Below are 18,143 nucleotides of genomic sequence, written 5' to 3'. Positions count from 1 at the left end.
TGAAAATTAGAGTAATAATTGGCAGCAGGTTAATGCAAAAAAGAAGGCTTTCAGAAAAGCAAATGCTGTTCTAGTTCCCATGGCACCATTCCCAGTATTTGTTTTACACTCTGGAGGGAAAAGACGAAAGCAGAACAAATGTTAAACCTCCCACACAAAATTCTTGAAGTAATATTATAATTCCTCCTAAGGCTCCAGCCTCGCTGTCAAATTGAGTTTTCTGTCAAGTTTCCAAATCCTTTTATTGAGAAAGGATAATAATTATAATCATAAAAGTTTAAGTTGATGAGTTTTTACTAAAATAGTTAAGCTGCAAATTCTCATTGAAAAACCTTGTAGATTCATTCATTTAATTTGCACGGTATGATTACCACAATGAGAAAGTCTCATATACATATATATATGTGTAAATGCATTTTTTGCTTAATTATCATCTTCATGGGAAAATTACTCATTTATATCAGCAATCACAGTAATTATTCATAAAAATGATCTCAGCATTTATTGCTCCCATGAATTCTTCACTTGTGCAGATATTCTCTTCTGCACTTTCCAATGATGTTGTACAACTCCTGATGTACTGCCATATCATTTTTCTTATCCATTTAGCTGATTGTGCTTTCCATAATTCCTTGGGCTCAACAAGAACCTTCCTAGAATGCTCAAGAACTTTTTTTTTTTTAGATTTCTGTTCAGCCATGTTTATGCCTTTAAGGAGAGGAAATGTTAGCAAAGTTCACTTTATCATATTTTATTTGTAAATGCATTTTCAATACTGCAGTCCTTGGTATTCACAGAAATTAATTTTTAATTTGGCACCCAAGTGGTGCCACAGATCTTTAAATACTGAAATAAAACCATACAACTTATCTGTTATATGGCATTGTCAGGAGATATGCTGAATGATTGAAGAAACAGAAAGCAACAAAAGCAACACAAGTAGGTTACTAGCTGGAAAAACACAAATAGCTTCTCTGCACATGCATGACAATTCTTCTGTTGTCATATGGTTAGATTCCATTAGAAACTCACGTCTTGCCTGTACTAACTGCAAGAGAAGAATGCAGAGCACTCAGATGAGATGATTTACAGAGGATGTGTTAAATAGATGAAACAGCTGCTTAAAGAAAATTTGCTGCAAGAAAACTCTTTTAGACAGTTACAGTCTTTGGACCAATGTCCTTTAAAAACCCTACCTTTGGCACCAAATGTGAAGCAGAGAAATAGTCTCCTGCATCCCTAGGGACTTAGAAAAGTACTGAAGTACTTCAAACAGGTGTTTTTCAGGACTAGAACCCGTCAAGGTTTTTGGGGTGTTCCCATCACCAACCTTTATTACTTTAAAACTATTTGCCAGAAGTCTCTAACTCAGATAATATTTCACCAGATTTGGTTGCCTCTAACATCACCCCATAGACAGCTCTTTGCAATCCGAGGAAGATGAGTCCACAGGCTCTATCTGAATAGAATTTACATTCTGTCTGAATCCTTCAGCTGAATGATAAACCAGTACACACTAATATGTTTACTAGTGCAGGTTAGTTACAGACTAGACAGAGTTTAAAGGCAAGATTATTTAAACTACCCTCCAAAAACCCAACCAACCCCCCAGCTTTATACCAATAAAATATATTTATGAAAATAGTTGCTAGAACTGGAAACAGTTGCAAAAAAGTTAAGCAATAACACATCTTACTAAACAGCTAAATATTTGATTTAGTTTCAAAGTCTGTTCTACATTTCACTCAGCTAGAAGAGCTGTCAGGACAATCTTATGGCCATGAAGTCTTGGGCCTACTTTCTTAGACAAACTTGGTCCCCTAGATACCTTTTTTCCTAGTGGGAAATATCAGCTGGGAACTGTTCCCTTTTGGGTGCACTTCTATTTATGACAGGTCCCAGAAATTGTGTTTGTGCAGTAAGTCTGTCTTAGAATGAGTTTAACCAAAATGTTTAACAAAGTAATTTGATGACTTCCCAGTCCTCTAAAGAAAGGCTGTTCTTCCAGGGTTAGTCTTTACTATGGAAGAAAAAAAAAACCCAACCAAACAACAACAACAACAAACAAACAAAAAACCCCACAAAAAACCCACCCCCAAAACAACAACAAACAAGGAAAATATCAAAACAAAAACCAGCAAAAAACTCAAATATTTTCAAACCAAAATCTCTTACTGGACAGCTCCAGAAACTGCCAGCACAAGAGGGTATAATTAAAAATCACTCAGGTGCTCTTCCAGCAAAACTGAGTGATGCCTAAACACTTTCAAGAGGCCTCCACATTTGAAAACCCTGCCAAGTGCTGTGAAGCATAAGTGAGCTCTGAATGGATATTCTTTCCTTCCTGGGATTCTCTTTTCCTAGTTACTGTGATTGAGGAGCTCCAGTGGACAAATGCAGGGAAGCTTCAAACAACCTCTGGCTCAAAAATCCTTTCCCTGGACCAAGCCCTACCATGGAGCTCTATCAAATCAAAAGAATGACCTAAGCCTCACAGTGATATTCAGAATCTTTCAATCAGACTGGAGAATCACAGAACAGTTTGGGTTGGAAGGGGCCTGCAAAGGTCATCCAGTCCAACTCCCCCAACATGAACAGTGACAACATTGATTGACGCTTCTTACCACCAATGCCCTATTTTGTAATATCCTAATCTTTGAAGTATGCAGGGAAATGGATTAATAGTTATTGGAGTCAGTAAGCCAGCTCTTAATAGTCTGAAAGACTCATAAAGGTCAGAGGTATTGTAATTAGTTTAATTGCATCTGTAACTATAAGCTCAATTTTACATGGAAATATAGCAAACTCCTGTCTCTATGTGATGTTACAATGTTTGAAAAAATGGGATTCTGCAGTTTAGTTGGCAGCAGATGGTCAAACCAGACAGTCCTTGTAACAGAGTGTCCTTGACTGGTGGTTTGCTTTGCATTGGTCTTAATCCTCCCTAGGCTGTGAAGCCCAAATCCTGGTTTGACACCAGGACCACGTATTTGCAGAGGGCAAATAATTTGCATATTTAAGATGATGCTGAGCTCTGTTAGAATGAAAAATTGCCAGCCCACAGTCCCTCAAGCAGCATTTGCTGTGAGGATCTTAAGCCACCGTGGCAACCAGAAGCGTCATTCTGCAGCCCCTTTGGAATGGAAGCATAGCTGTGTGCTTTAAGATGGGGGCCTTCCCTGGGAGCAGAGTGATTTTTCTTCATATCTGGATTCCTTAGGAGGCTGAGGCGTAGCATTATTCCTCACAGATTATTAATTGGAGCAAGGTAAATGCCCTATTTAATGATCAATGATTACCTCAGATGGCTTAATTTGATGATCATTCTCTCTAGCAGCAAAAATCCTTCAATATATTTCCAGGACAGCTCTTCATTTCTTCCCCAAAGCTAGAACTCCAGAGCAAACTACAGTACAAATATTTCTACAGTTCTAATGACTACAACTTATTCCTATGCCATAACAAAAGAAATCTGAGAGAAATAAAATTTTCTTGGAAAAGAGCATCTCCCCAGTCTAGCTTGCTGCATATTGCTAAATGCAATACCAAGCCTTTGTTGATTTCCAAAAGTTTGCTTTAAAATCATCCTGCTGTTCTCAGTGGCCTCAGAGAGGCCTTGCCTCTCCTACCCTGGGCTCTAATTAAAAGGTTCAATGCTGCACCAATAGAGACCCATGAAAATAGGATCATTGGAAATGAGTATTTCTGCAGGTTCGAAGTTTCAGAGAGTTATTTAACCTTTAAAATAAACTGTAGAAAAATCACTGTCTTTGCATAATTTCCAGTGAACAAATTGGGTAATAAAATCCTTCTGTCTTCAACCTCCTCTACCCCAATTTTTAAAATCTTGCCATAGGATCTGGATCAGAAATGAACAAATTTTGCTGCTTGGAAAAACATTAGTCATGGAAACAACCCATAAAAATAAGCTGTGCTCAGCTTATTTGCTCAGTCTATATTTGATTTTTCCAAGAAAAGGAAAAATATTTTACTTTTCTATTTCAGGATTACTTAACTCTTCTAAAATCCCACACTTTAATATGCTTATGCTGAAAGTCTTTGCATTCAACAGGCTCAATATTTCATCATCTGTGCTTATAGTGATCTAGATCCCAGATGTTTTCTAAACCCACCAGCCACTGGATGAGATGGTAAAAGTACACTACAAAATAAGTTCTGCTGCAGCATAGAGAACTCACTGCTTTTCATCTTTGGATCAAATTCTGCAAGTTTCCTTTTATTAGGCAACACATTTTAAATTCTATAATTTTTCTGTAAGGCCAAGCAGAGAAATTCTATGGTGTTAGATTACATTATAGCTGACATTACTTCTTGAAGAGGGATTTTCACTGCAGCAAAGTCTTGCTCATTAGGGCTTGCGAAACTTTCAAGTCAGCATTCCCATTCTCACATGACTTGCTAAATCTCAAGGATTCATTTTTGCCATCTAGTGGCTTTGAATAGAATGTAAAGAAATTTGCTAATGACAAAGTTGAAAATTGTCTGTGATAAAAGATAGCAGTTTTAATTTACAGTTATATTTGAAAATATATTTATACCTGGAAAAGAGTATTCCCTCCACGTAACCTAAATGAACACTGAAAGAAAATAGGATTAATGTGTGGTCACTGAGACTGTGAAAAAAACAGCTGAGGTTACTACATTGGAGTGTGGGATTGAGTTGCACTGACATAGGGGAGAAGGTTACTCAGAGGACTCCTCATATCCAATGTGTCTTTTCTTATGGCACTCCTGGAAATTTGTAAGACAAGCCAAGCAGATCTCTTCTGTTGCCCACCTCCCTTCTATTTTTAGGGGGTGGATGCAAATAATATTTAACAAATTATTTCCAAAAGCAGTATAATGAACAGACACTTAGGCTTAACAGAGGTTCTTTTTACATACAAATAGATGCCATAATAAGAAATTAATAGAACTTCACAAGTTCCATTAAATTTTTAACCCAGTGTACAGTGTTCATTAATAACTGTAACTCTGGATAAAAATATTTCATTTTATGAATGTTTAATGTAACATTGATTTAAAAGATTAAAGAAGCAATAAAATACTAAAGTATTTCAACACCAAAAGCTAGGAGGCATTTCTGAACTGGATACCACTAACTTGAATCACTCCATTTTCTCTTAAAAAAACTATTCTGGAAACTCCCTTGACATTTAGAAACATGGAATAGTTTGGGTTGGGACCTTAAAGATCATCTAGTTCAAATTTTCACCACTCCCATTGGCAGGGCCCTTCCCATTAGTACAGCTTCTTTAGAGCCCCAACCACCCTGGCCTTAAACACTTGCAGAGATCAAGCATCTACAGCATCTCTGGGCAACAGTGCCAGTGCCTCACCACCCCCACAGCAAAAAATTCCTTTCAAATATCTAATCTAAACCAACCCTCTTTCAGTTTAAAATTGCTCCCCCTTGTCCTATCACTGCACACTCCCGTAAAAAAGTCCCTGCCTCTCTTTTTTATAAAACAAAACCAAAATATATTTGCATTTAAAGATAAAACATTGTAATTATACTTCATGGAGAAAACATGGTCTACATCCTTTCAAAAATACAAAAAACCCCAAAATTTTACAAAAGTTGTTTACAAAATGAGATCTCAATTTATAATTATGTGACCTCCTGATTTTAAATTTTTGAATCTGATGTAACTAAACTCCATAATATTTTATATTACATCTTAATAAAGAGATGTCAGTATGAAAGACCTGCTGTGCCACTGAGCACTTTGAATTCTTCCCAGTTTCATGTCTGTTATTTCAGATATATGGATAGAAAGTTAGCAATTAAAAACAGGGAACAGAAGCCTGCCCACTTTTAGTAATGGCAAAAGACGGAAATTGACTTAAAAGAAAACCTTTTACAATCCTTTTATTGACATTTAAAATAAAGGTTTCTGAAATATGTTGTGAAATTTCTTAGTTGTTTATTAATGAGCATTTTGAAAAACCAATGAGGCATTCCAGGTTTAATGTACATTTTACTTTACAAATGCATAAAAGTAGCACAACTTGTATGAAAAATATAATACATCAACTACAAAACAATATAGTATCACACGCAGTCTGCAAGATTCTTTTTTTCTTCAAATTGTTTGTCTACTGCAAGTGAAAGGGCCTGAAGAAAAGTTGACATTGTGACACTGGGGGACTGAAAATAAGAGAACATTTTATTAGACACACCACAGCAATAGGCAGACATAGTATTTTACACAAAAATCACAGTATTTAAAATAGAAATATTTTAATTTCATGTTACAAAAATTGCAAAATGCTATAAATCATACTGCAAGTTATTTAAAATCAGCTAGCACAGCAAAGTCAAAGTCAACCTGTGTGAAATCTTCAGTCACAATACTGTATACTTGCTTAGAAAAAGGTTTTTAACAAATTATTATTTAAAAAGTGGTAGAGGTTTGGGGTTTTTTTCCAGCAAGAAATAAGGGCACCAATATTAATGTTCATTTATTTAATTAAAAGTAGAATGCTCTTGGGCAGATCAATCCCACCTGTCTTCTTCAATCTCATTTTGTATTATGGACAGCATATAATTGTTTCAGTCTACAAAGCTGCAGACACAAGTGCAATTTAGATTAAAAGGGAGGTTTGGACCAATCTTTTGTTTCAGGCAGTGTCAGTTGTCTTCTTGGCTGTCTTGAACTCTAACCAAAATATAATGAACAGAATAAACTCGATTGAATATAATGAACTTACTTGAATATAAAGTGCATGTGCTAGGAAAGGAAGCTTTCTCAGGACCCGGCCACCAAGACCTTCACTTTTTCTATGGTAAAACAGAGACAAGTGCTGCTTAAATGCTAAATATCCATTCTTAAAAGAAGGCCTTTCCTTTTTCTGTGTTTCTCCATTAAGTGCTCTTAAAGAATTTTGGGTGACAATTCAACAGGTCACCTGCATGTCTTTTAGCAGGAGCAGGGAGTGAACAGACAAATTCTGCTTGTGGGAGGCTACACAGCAGAGTACACAGCACCAGCACAGGTACAGCTGCCTGGCAATGCTTATATCAGGTCCTTCATATTGCTGTGCCAATCTCATGAATTTGGGGGGATGTCTACCACAGCGTGGTATGGACACAACCACTTTTGGAAGGACTGGGAAAAAAACTGGTTTGAATGCTGAACCTTATGGTTACTGCCTGTCTCCTTCTACCCACCATTTACACCTTCACCTCACCCACGTTGTGTATGTTAGCATCTTCTCCAAGCACTGTTCTGTATGCATAAAATGCAAACCTCTGTGCCTGGAAAAACTTACTTTTACTTCACTCCTCACTTGTTAAGACTGCATACTTCAGGAACAAAAAGAAAACACACTTTGCAGACTTTATGAATATTATTTTCTTCCATAGGGACCAGTACTTTGGAAAAAAACATTGCTTGATACTGTGAATATAATTTTTATTGTTTCAAGAACTGTTATGTTGCAGTGAAAGACCATTTGCTCTATCAGCATATTCAGCAAACCACAACACTATCTATTTACACTTCACTACCTTCCTGCTTGTTTCTCTCCGCTTATATCTCCATGCTAAATACTGATCTAGCAGATGGCAAGGCATTTCAAAACACTTTATTGGTAGGACCTAAGGCACATGCTATTTCTGCTAAAGTGCATTACAGTTCCCAACATCCACTGAAACTTAAGGCTAATCCAGCAACTTGTCTTTTAAGAGAACTTAAAATGGCAGAGCATTAACCAGAAGCAGTACTAGGCCAAGTCAGATCTGAGACCACAAAATGTTAGCAAATTGCGATTGCTTCCACTTCTTGTGCCCTGAAGGTTTTTGCACTACTTAAAACAGAAAAAAATTGAGCTGTTTCAGATCTCCAGTTATTAGGAAATTTGGTTACTTTTACACATCATTCCATAACTCAGTATATACGTATGAAAAAAGTAAAATTTCAGAATCTTACCTTGAGATTTCTTTTAGTACAAGGCTTAACCTTGACACATTATTTTCTATGAAGCCGATCATCTCAAGCTCTCTGAGTGTCAGAAGCTGCTGTCGAGGATATATTATTTGACACTAGAAATGAGAGTTAAACATTGTTGTATGAAAAGTAAGTGCATTCAAAATTAAATTTTACAGTAAGAGTGGAAATAAAAAAAAGGAATGAAATTTATGTATTTTTGTTACTTAGGAAGTACGACTAAAATGCAAAATTTGCTAAAATATGACATTTTACAGTTTTGCTTTCAAGTATTACCTTCATCAGTTCTTCCAGGCAAGAAAGATATATTCTAAATATTGCTGCAGTAGATGGAGGTCCAATGTATTGTTTTATGTCAGCCCTGTCTACAAAGGCCATGTCAATTTTTTCTGTAATATTTGAAGTAGTCAGGATAACTACATTGGGATACCTTCAAGACAAAAACAGATTTTTAGGTCACATGTAAAAGATTTATCTCCTTTTGTGACTGGCAAATTGAGATCTTCCTTCCTGTGATTTAAATAATTTTATGCAATAAACTGTCACATCATTCTTGTCAATCAGGAATTACATTAAATGATCTGAAGCTCTTGGCCAGGTATCACAAGAATATTTCAATGCATAGTCTCTTTCCTTCAGCTGTTTCTCAGTTGTCCACAGTTCCTCTAATTCTATTTCAGAAGTGATATATGGTAACTATCTAGAACCTACTGGCATAGCTTCTGACATACACGAAGTAGATTATGAAAATAACTGTAAATTTGAACCTTTAATCAATATGTTTTATATTTCAATTTTGATGTGTTTCTCCAAGCAGATATCATGATGCTCTGTCCTTTTTCCTCTCCCTGTCTTTAGGGGAAGCATACTGTCCATAGATTTGATTGTTCACCCAGGTACCTGTAAAATATTGTGCTGGATTACTCGTATTTCTTTTCAAGATTAGCATAATGAACAAAGAATAACTATTCACTAACTAATCTGGTTTAGTATTCCAAGTAGGAATTGAAATTTAGCAGGAATAGGAAAACTGAAAATGTCAATAACCTTTTGCTGTTGCAATAATATGCAAACAATACCTTTTAATCTGGTCTATTTGTGTCAGTACAGCATTGACCACACGAATAGCATCTGAAGGCTCTGTGCCTGCCCTGAAGGCACTGCGGGCTGCTGTGAGGCTTTCCACCTACAAAAACCCAAACCAATCAACCAAAACAACAACAAAATCACCAAACAAGCCAAAAAGATTGCACTTTCGGAGTCCTGGGAGCAAACAGGTAACCCATGCAATACACCTTCAGATTCCTGTGCCTACTGTCTAAAACTTTGTCAAAATCTTTTGCTAGGTAGGCATTTCCAGGGAGGAAGAAAGACATGTCAAGGAAGCAAAGTGTAGTGAGGGAAATTCCTTTTTAGACTGCGGAATGGAGGCCAGTTTGCATTTTAAATTTTGGAGTGGGGGAAGAGGACACCACCAGAATAATGAATAGGTTGAATTTAGAGTGAGCTTCCCCATAGGAACTCCAATATAACAAAGCTAATAAGGTACATAGTTACTAAGCTGCTTTTGTATGCAAGTTTGAAGAAAATCTAACAACAATGAACTGAACCATATTCACATTTTTTAGAGCTGTACAAAAAATGTAAATAATACAAATCTGGGCTACTTTGATGTTTAAAACAATATACCACTTGTAAACATACAGCAGCAAAGGAAATTCCACCACGAAAGGTTTCAATTAATTTTCAGCTGGAATTTTCCTGCCAAGTCACACTATGTTCCTTCCAAACCTCTCAAATCTGCAGCAGTCAAGACTAAAGTTCACTCATCTGCACAATCATTAGCTTATGAAATAGCATAAATGTGCTTTTATTGTTCTTTATGAATGAGCACTATTGCAGCTCCTTCCCGTCAATTTCCTTTCTGCTATATTTAATATACAACAATGCTATTTGACTCATACCTCATCAATCAGTACAAACACAAGAGCATCTCGGTCATCAACTAACTCTTGGATCTTCTGGAACATCTTGGTTACAAGCTTGCCACTCTAGAAAGACACCATATGCATATTTTAACTATTTCCTTACCACACAACTTTTTAAGGCTCATCACATTTAAAGGTGTAAATGCCTGGGTTTTAAAGCAACTTTCCAATAAAACTTCTCTTTAAGCATTTTCAAACATCTTAATTATTCCTAACAATCTCTGGTGCACATATTTAGGAAACAAGTTAAACAGAATAATTACAGTTTAATTTCTAAAATATGTAGTTTATTTTATTAGGTACATCAATACATACCTCAGAAAACCACTTAGAGAAAAGGCTATGGCTGTTTATCTCAATTAACTGTCCGTACCTATACCTAAATTATGAAGAGAAAAAGAAGTATCAACTCCATTCTAAATAAAAATCAGAGATATCATTAACTTCTGTAAGTCTCATTCCTGACATTCTGACCCTGGAATTCTGTGAATTTATACTTTAAATTACTTACCTTTCAAAATATAATACCTGTTTTATTTGTATTATTTTTGTTGCTAGAACTTGTTACATTGCTGAAACTGTCACTAGAATTCTTATATTAAATTGCTATTAGAATTTCTTCATTAGAATAGGGTAACTCTTACCATGACAATTGCCTCATTCTTCTCTTTGTGTAAGCGTTTCTTCAGTATAGCAAGAAGTGACAAAGTATCTCAACCACACATTATACAGCCTGTGATTTTCATGCATTCAGTTTGTGCTAGAGTCAGATCATGCCAATAATTACACATTATTTATGCTATACCTTGTATTTTATATAACACTTATTTTTTTATATGTATTTGTTAGGTTGCTGTGAACGTTTAAGCTATTTCTTATTACCTGTCTGATATACAAACTGACCTCTGCAGATTGTGGCATTCAGAGAATCTGAATACAAAAGAAATTAGTTTAAAAAAATCACTACCTATTAAAACCAGGCTCTGTCAAACATGAAGATATAAAAACCAAAATACTCCTTGACCCTTTGCCCTTTAATACTCATTGATGTACAAAGTGAGCAAAAACTACTGTACTGCCACTGGAATGTCTTTTACGCACCTGGGACAAATACACATTTTACAAGGCCTTTAAATATCTTAATCAGTCTAGCAGATCAATTTTTTGCTAGCCTGGTGCACTACAAAAAAGACATATTAGTATCTTGCATTAAGTACAAGTTACTTGAAATGAAATATTAAATATACTTGGGCTAGAGAAAAAGAACCACTAAGTATAGGAAGCTAAAGTGAAAAATTAAAAAAAAAAAAATTACCTGTATGACAGTCGAATTGTCAGCTTCTGAGCCAATGCTTTACAGAGAGAAGTCTTCCCAGTTCCAGGAGGGCCTGATTTGAAATCAGATCCATACATTACACAGAGTCTGCATCAGATTGTTAATGACATCTAACTGATTTTTAACTACTTTATTTCATTACAGCACTAATTGTAGAGTAAAGTCACAGCAGATAATGATTGCATACACCAGAGTATTTTGAGAAGATTGCTTCCTTGACTACAATCCTAGAGCTAATGCTGGATTTTATATTTGTGCAAAAACCATAAAGTTAAAACACTCAACAGCCAGAGAAGCAAAGGGTATCACCCCTGCAGGGCTAATACTCATCAGCATTTTCTATAATCAGTGCTATGCTCAAACTTTTATCTTCCTGAAACACACTCTTCTACCATGCAACACAGAAACATATCATGATCAGTTTCATTAGCTGTCCACTCTCCCAGAAATTTCTTCCTTGGGGAAACCCAGATCATCCTTGGAATTATGATCTGGAACAAGCCTTTTGGATTTGACTAAATACCCCATGGAAGAGCCACAAAGACTTCCTCCAAGGAGGCAAGTACAAGCACAGTTACCAGATTATGAGTCTTGAAATAAAGTCTTTCAAACAAAAATATCTAATGCAGAAGCTTCTAACAAAACAAAAACATCTAAAATAAAAGCTTCTAAGTTGACAGTTGCAACATAAGTATAATCAAAAAATATTTCCATTATGATCATTTATTTTTGAATACCAGTCTTGATAACAAAATCAATGCAAGATACATTTTGCAAGAAAATGGATTCAGTTGATGCTAAACTAATTTGTAGTATAACCTCCACAGTAAGCTAGGACTGACTGAAGATTTCAGCTTCACTAAAATAACAGTAACTAAACTAGCAAGACCTGGCAACAGAACACAGTGTCAACACCACAACACAGATTGCCTTCCCAGTTTCCACCAAGTTTTTATAAAGCTATAACTAACAAAATAGTTAGTACTGCAATAGAACATTAACTAATATATGCCTCCTAATATCTTCAGTATCTTCATTGTTTTTATTCATTATGTAAAAATGCAACAATATCACTTAAAATTAAGAAATCCACAACTGTCACTGCACTGTAAACTTTAGAATTTAAATTCATGCAGAATACAGAATATATGAATACTGATTTGACTCTGACATTACATTTCATCCACTATTGAGGTCCTGCTTTTGTATCACCTCATTTTACTACACAGGACTGCAGTACAAGTCTTTCCAGAAGGAAAGTATAAACAGATGTCCAATTAATCTACTTGGTTTAAAACATAATTTTTACCATGCAGCAAAACAACTCTGTTCCATGATATCAGGTTGCTGTCAACATTTTTGTCGGAAAATAATAATGTCGTCGTCACATAATCAAGTAGCTAAATGAAGAGGACAGATAGAAAAACACAAATTAGAGATATAACAGTAAATATAACCACAAATAGAATGAATATCTAACGATAACTATAGTGTACTCATAACAACAACAAAAAAAGAGCCCATAGAACCCAAACATTCCCATGGTTTAAAGAAGGAAGATTTGAACTACTGCTGTAAAACTGTGATAAGTTTTAGCCATTAAAAGTAACCATTTATTTCTACCCATATACACTTACACACAACAGTGATCAGCTTGCTGTTATTTAGTACACCAGCAAGTCTAATTAAACAGTCTTGTCATTTCACAGATGACTTTGAAAGCTGTTCCATAAATCAGACAAATGTGGATGTATTAATTGATATTTACCTTATAAATGAAGAAGTACAATCACTGGAATGTTTTGCTTTTCTGTATTTGGTTATAAGGACTTAAGTGAGAATCCTGTATCTATGGTATTACAAATAAGCTAACAATTTAATTATTTGTGTCTAAGAACTTCAGTTAGAAGCTGAATTTAACTATTTGTAGGTTTTATTTGTATCACAATTGCTAGATATCAGATTATAGTATTACCGTTCTACAAGCTTTGGCAGTTATCATCACAACCTCTGATGAACAGACAGGATCTCCAAGCTAGATAATGACCCCATGGAAGTGTTTTGTTTCTTTCCAATGTCTTGCTAGCATTCAAGTGACAGGACACTCACCTTTGGTCAAATCACTGAGTATTTGCATGAACAGTAACAGTGCTTGCTGACATTACTGCCAAGCCCATTAACTGTTTAGCTGCTACCAGAAACAAAGTTAAACTCCCATTCCCTTCTGCCCAGCCTGCACCCATATCGCCATAGGATGCAGGAAACTTCAAACAGGCTTAATTTCAGCTCTTACTTCTCCTCAAGCAATTTTAATTGTTCTTCATTTCCAACTTACATTTGATTTTACTTCAGTGTCATAGATAAGACTTTCCCAAAGGCCATGGAATTCAGCTGCAAAAGAAATATGTTATATCCTGTTTAGGATAAATCAGTCTGGAAACCTCTAACTCATCATTGCAGCTGACCGTAATCTGAAAACAAAACAGTTTTCAGATTATGGTCAACTAAAATGAAGAATTAAGAACACATATATGAAAACAAGTAAAGCATCTTGGGGAAAGAAAAAGTTATTTTTCTCAAAATGCAAACACCACTATCTAACAGACAAATTCAGCATTTTCCCAGCTTCTATGTACTTCAATAACTGTGATGAAAAATTAATTTCTTAACATGAAATGAAAAATATCTTTCCTTCTATTCTCAGTAGAGGATGAACTTACATTTCACCAAGGGAACAATGAAAACTTGTGGTAGGAGGAATGTTCTAAGGCAAATTTTATCCATGTAGCTAAATAATGCATAAAAAACTAAAGTTGTCATTGGAGTATCAATCATTCCTAGCAGTTGGCTTCTAACTTTAAGCAAAGAAAAGCAAAAAAGACTGAACAACTATAAACCACAAAATTGTGGCAATAATGTCAAGGTATCAGATTTAACTCTTCCTGAAAACTAATGTAATAGATAGTTAGGCATTTCACAACACGGAACAAGTAGGAAATGTTTCAAAACTACTGTCCCTCTGAGCTAAAGCTCACATCTGTGCTTCTCCTTTAGGCAGAGAATCCAACTTCCCCAGCACAAGACAGTAACAAGCAGGTCACAGAGGAAAGCCTGATTTTTTTCCTCTCCAGAAGACAAGGACTAAATCTCTTTACTTTGTTTGTCTGTTTCATGCATAACAGCAGTACTATCATGAGGGCTGGAAGCCAGCAGTGAGCTCTGGAAAATTAATATTTTAAGTTATAAGCTTCTTGTGGGTCTTCAAGTTAAATAAAACTTGAAATGCAACCACCAGTGTTAAAAACTTGCATGCTTCTGATTATGACTATATGTTTTAGACCACAAGATCAGTTATCTCCACACATCCACAAGAATTACAGAAATAAAGGATGTGTTTTGGAATCACCTGCAGCAGTTCAGTCAAAACCACAAAGGAAAAAAGTCCAAAATTATTTGTTCCATAAAGAAAAAGTCCAAACATAAGTGTTCTATAGACAAACAATAAATATAAATAATACCTTTAATAAGTAACTATAAACACTTCTAGTCTTTGCAATATTTTCTTTATTGCTCTAGAGCTCCCAGAAATGCCACATAGGTACCTGCTGGTAGCATCCAGTGGTGAGCTGCAGTGATATCCTCATTCTCTTCTTCAAGATTTTCAGAGGTTGGTCCTTCTTCATTCAGATGAAAAATATGAAGAGAAAGAGTTCTTGTGCTCAGGTCAATAGGCTAGAATGAACATTAAAAGATTTGTTACCTGTCATATTTCTCATTCAAAGCTAGCTGCACAAAAGAAAGTTACAGTTCACAGCTGGCATTTATCTCTGAAGCCTACTACTTCTGTTTCAGACTTTACTAAGCAGTAACAAAAAAATTTAGCCACTTTTTCCTAGTTATACCAGTCAGCCCAAGAGGAGATACTGCATCAACCTATAGACCTTGTCTTGCTTTTGCCCTTAGGGCACCACCAGTCTACCCCCAACTAGTTCAGGGGCACATAAACAGAGGTGCATGTTCTTGACCAGGAATACCTGTCTGTCCTTCAGTTTCAGCTCTGTATCCACAATTGCCACAGACTGCACGTTGTTGTTAAGGAAAGGGTCATCAAACTCTGTCCACTTGTAATCACCAAACACAATGTTGTGTCTGTTCAACAGCTTTAAGACACTCATCCTAATATCTTCTTCCTTGGCCACACTAACAAGAAACAAACATCATTACTTTATGGCATTGATATTCATAAGGAAATTTGAATTTGTGTTAGAATGCATTATTTCATACATGAGGCCTTCATGGGAAACAGCTTCCATATCACACACCAAAAAACCCAACCAACCAACAAACAAAACCCCCAATCTAAAAAAAAAAAAAAAAAAACCAACACAAAACACACCCAAACCCACTCAATCCTCCTCCAACAGTCTACAGGAGAAAAGAACCTATCAGTTTCAGTCTGTCTGCACAAGCAACAAGCTAGATAGTTGTTTTTAATTTGTGCATTAAAAAACACAATCCAAATAATACCACTTGCTCTGCTTGAGGACATATCAGGGGATACTGAATGAAACAGCTAGAAGACTTCAAGAATGGAAAGCAGTTATGCAATCTGTGTTTCAGTAAGACCCAGAAAGACTCAGAGCCAAATTACAGACTGAATTTGGTAAGCTTAGCTTGGAAGCTCCATTACACCATCAGGACAGTTAAAACATCAGGACAGGGACATAATATAAGGAGAATTCCAGAAGAGACAAAAACTACAGGAAAAGAAATATAATTTGAAGATTTAACTTAATTTTGCAACTTCAATCATCTATAACCAGCTCAAATTCTGAGTTTTCTGTTAACCCTGGCAAAAATAGCACAGTGGATATTTTACACCTTGATTTTTCTAACACTTCAGACATGCTCTCCTATATTCTCCAGATATCCAAAAATAGTAAGATAAGAACTGGATAATGGACAAGGAGGGTTGTCCCCATCCTGACTGTCCAGCTCAGAGGGCTGAGATTAGTATAAAGATTAAGCAGAACTGTCAGTAAGTTGGATGGGGAAAGGCATTGTGGTGCTATTAGCATTGGGACCAGCACTGTTTTTGCACCCTTGACAATGGGATGGAAAGTACCTGCATCAAGTTTACGAACAACACCAAAGCAGGGAGAACTGTTAGTATTCTGGAGGGCAGGGCTGCTCTTCAGAGGGACCTCTGCAGGTTGGCAATATGGTTTGACTGGAAGCTTTTGATGTTCAATGAAGGTAAACATGAAATCTTAGCTCTCATCCACTGCCCAGATAACAGAACAGATCAGAGGCCAACTGGATGACATACAGTTTTGCAGAAAAGGGCCCATGGCTACTGTTGGACAAGTTGGCAATAAGTGTGCCCTTGCTACAAATGAGGACAACTTATTTGAGACTCTGCTACCAAGACTGCATATGTTAGGGAAAGCAACTGTTTCCATCCACTGGCTTTGTAAGACCGCATCTGGAGTACTGTGAACAGTTGTGAGCACTGACACAAAAGAGACAAGGATAAACTGGGGCAAACCCTGAATGTGGCAAAAAACTTCATTGTGAGACTGGATGACGTGACCCACAAGGTGAAACTGAGCGAAGTTATTTGTTCAATCTTAGGAAGAGACACAGGTGAGGAAACGCCCAGGAGAGTACAGAGAAGGCAGAACTGGGTCCTGTGGGCTCTTGGAGGTGCGTAGAACAAGGCCAAGAGGAAACAGGCACAAGTGGCAGCAAGCAATGCTCTGATCAGAGACCTACTGATTTACTAAAATATGAACATTGATATCCAACTAAGACAGAAAAACTCTTTAATAGATTAAAGTTAGAAAGTGTATGTTTCTTGCAACGGCCGGGCAGTACATGGGATAATTCCTTAATGCACACTGCAAGAATCACAGGTATTACAATGCCTTTTTATTTACAGAAGTCTTGAATATACAAAATATGAATGCATATTCGTATCCCTGTCACTTCCTCTGCTTTGCTCCGTATGCTAATTGGAAAAAGGCTATTAAGCATGCGTAGTTTTGGTCCCTGAAATGAGTCGGGGGTCCATTTTGGGGAGGGGTCTCCAAAATGAAGAAGTAAAATAAGCCTTCCTCGTTCTGACCATTCTACCTTTTCCATACATACGTGACAAATAAATCCTTGGTAGAACTTGTAGTTTCCTGTATTCAATGGGTCCCTCAAGTATGGGAAGTCTGCAATGTTTTTATGTCCCTGAGATCTGTTTATCACATTCTGTTTTTCATGATGAGCACAGCTACCCAAACATAGAATTGTCAAGCAATGAGTTAATAGATCCGGCTACTGTTAACTATGAAAAAAAAAGACTATTTATCTGCCTCAGCTAACTCAGCAACATCTAATTTAACTATCATCTTAATTTTCCTAAAATGTTTGATGCTTCAAAATTAATGTCTCATTACCTGCTCGACTTCTGGTGAATTTCCACATGGATCTGAACGCCGTCGCACACGTTTGGGAGCGCTTGCTTCAAATCCCCAGCAGCGTCTTCCATCTCTCTCGCTCCTAGGGGAAAAGCGATACCAAAGAGAAGCGAATTCCAGCGACTGCTAGACGCCCACGGCACGGACGGCCCTTTCCCGGTGCCCCGGCCAGGTGCACAGCGGCCCCGCAAAGAGCGGGTGCAGGATCGGGACCGGGATCCGGATGGGCACTTCCCTCCCTCAGGAGACGGCGGCGACAGGCTCGGGGCGCGGTCGGGCGCACGGACAGGCGGCTGCTCCCGCCCCAGCGCTGGAGACAGGGAATCACCTCAGGCAGGCACGGCCTCGGAGGCGACGCGCGGAGCGGCGGGGATTGCGA

General features: G+C 36.9%; 1 protein-coding gene across 1 annotated transcript; it reads right to left on the bottom strand.

Annotated features, from left to right (window-relative positions):
• Window positions 1–5,877: 5,877 nt before the first annotated feature.
• On the bottom strand, window positions 5,878–18,000 carry TRIP13 (thyroid hormone receptor interactor 13). The gene is made up of 13 exons (XM_021553382.3): window positions 17,744–18,000; window positions 15,332–15,497; window positions 14,900–15,029; window positions 13,633–13,688; window positions 12,607–12,697; window positions 11,277–11,349; window positions 10,277–10,340; window positions 9,938–10,024; window positions 9,053–9,159; window positions 8,250–8,403; window positions 7,956–8,068; window positions 6,736–6,805; window positions 5,878–6,172 (listed from the first exon to the last, which is right to left on the bottom strand). The coding sequence occupies exons 1-13, from the start codon at window positions 17,833–17,835 to the stop codon at window positions 6,077–6,079; spliced, it is 1,299 nt and encodes a 432-aa protein (XP_021409057.2). The 5' UTR covers window positions 17,836–18,000; the 3' UTR covers window positions 5,878–6,076.
• Between the last annotated feature and the right edge of the window lie 143 nt (window positions 18,001–18,143).

This window comes from Lonchura striata, chromosome 1 (genome assembly GCF_046129695.1).
Source record: "Lonchura striata isolate bLonStr1 chromosome 1, bLonStr1.mat, whole genome shotgun sequence".
Classification (NCBI taxonomy): Eukaryota; Metazoa; Chordata; class Aves; order Passeriformes; family Estrildidae; genus Lonchura; species Lonchura striata.
Note: the sequence above shows the minus strand (reverse complement) of the source record. Positions and strands in the feature narration are given on the sequence as shown.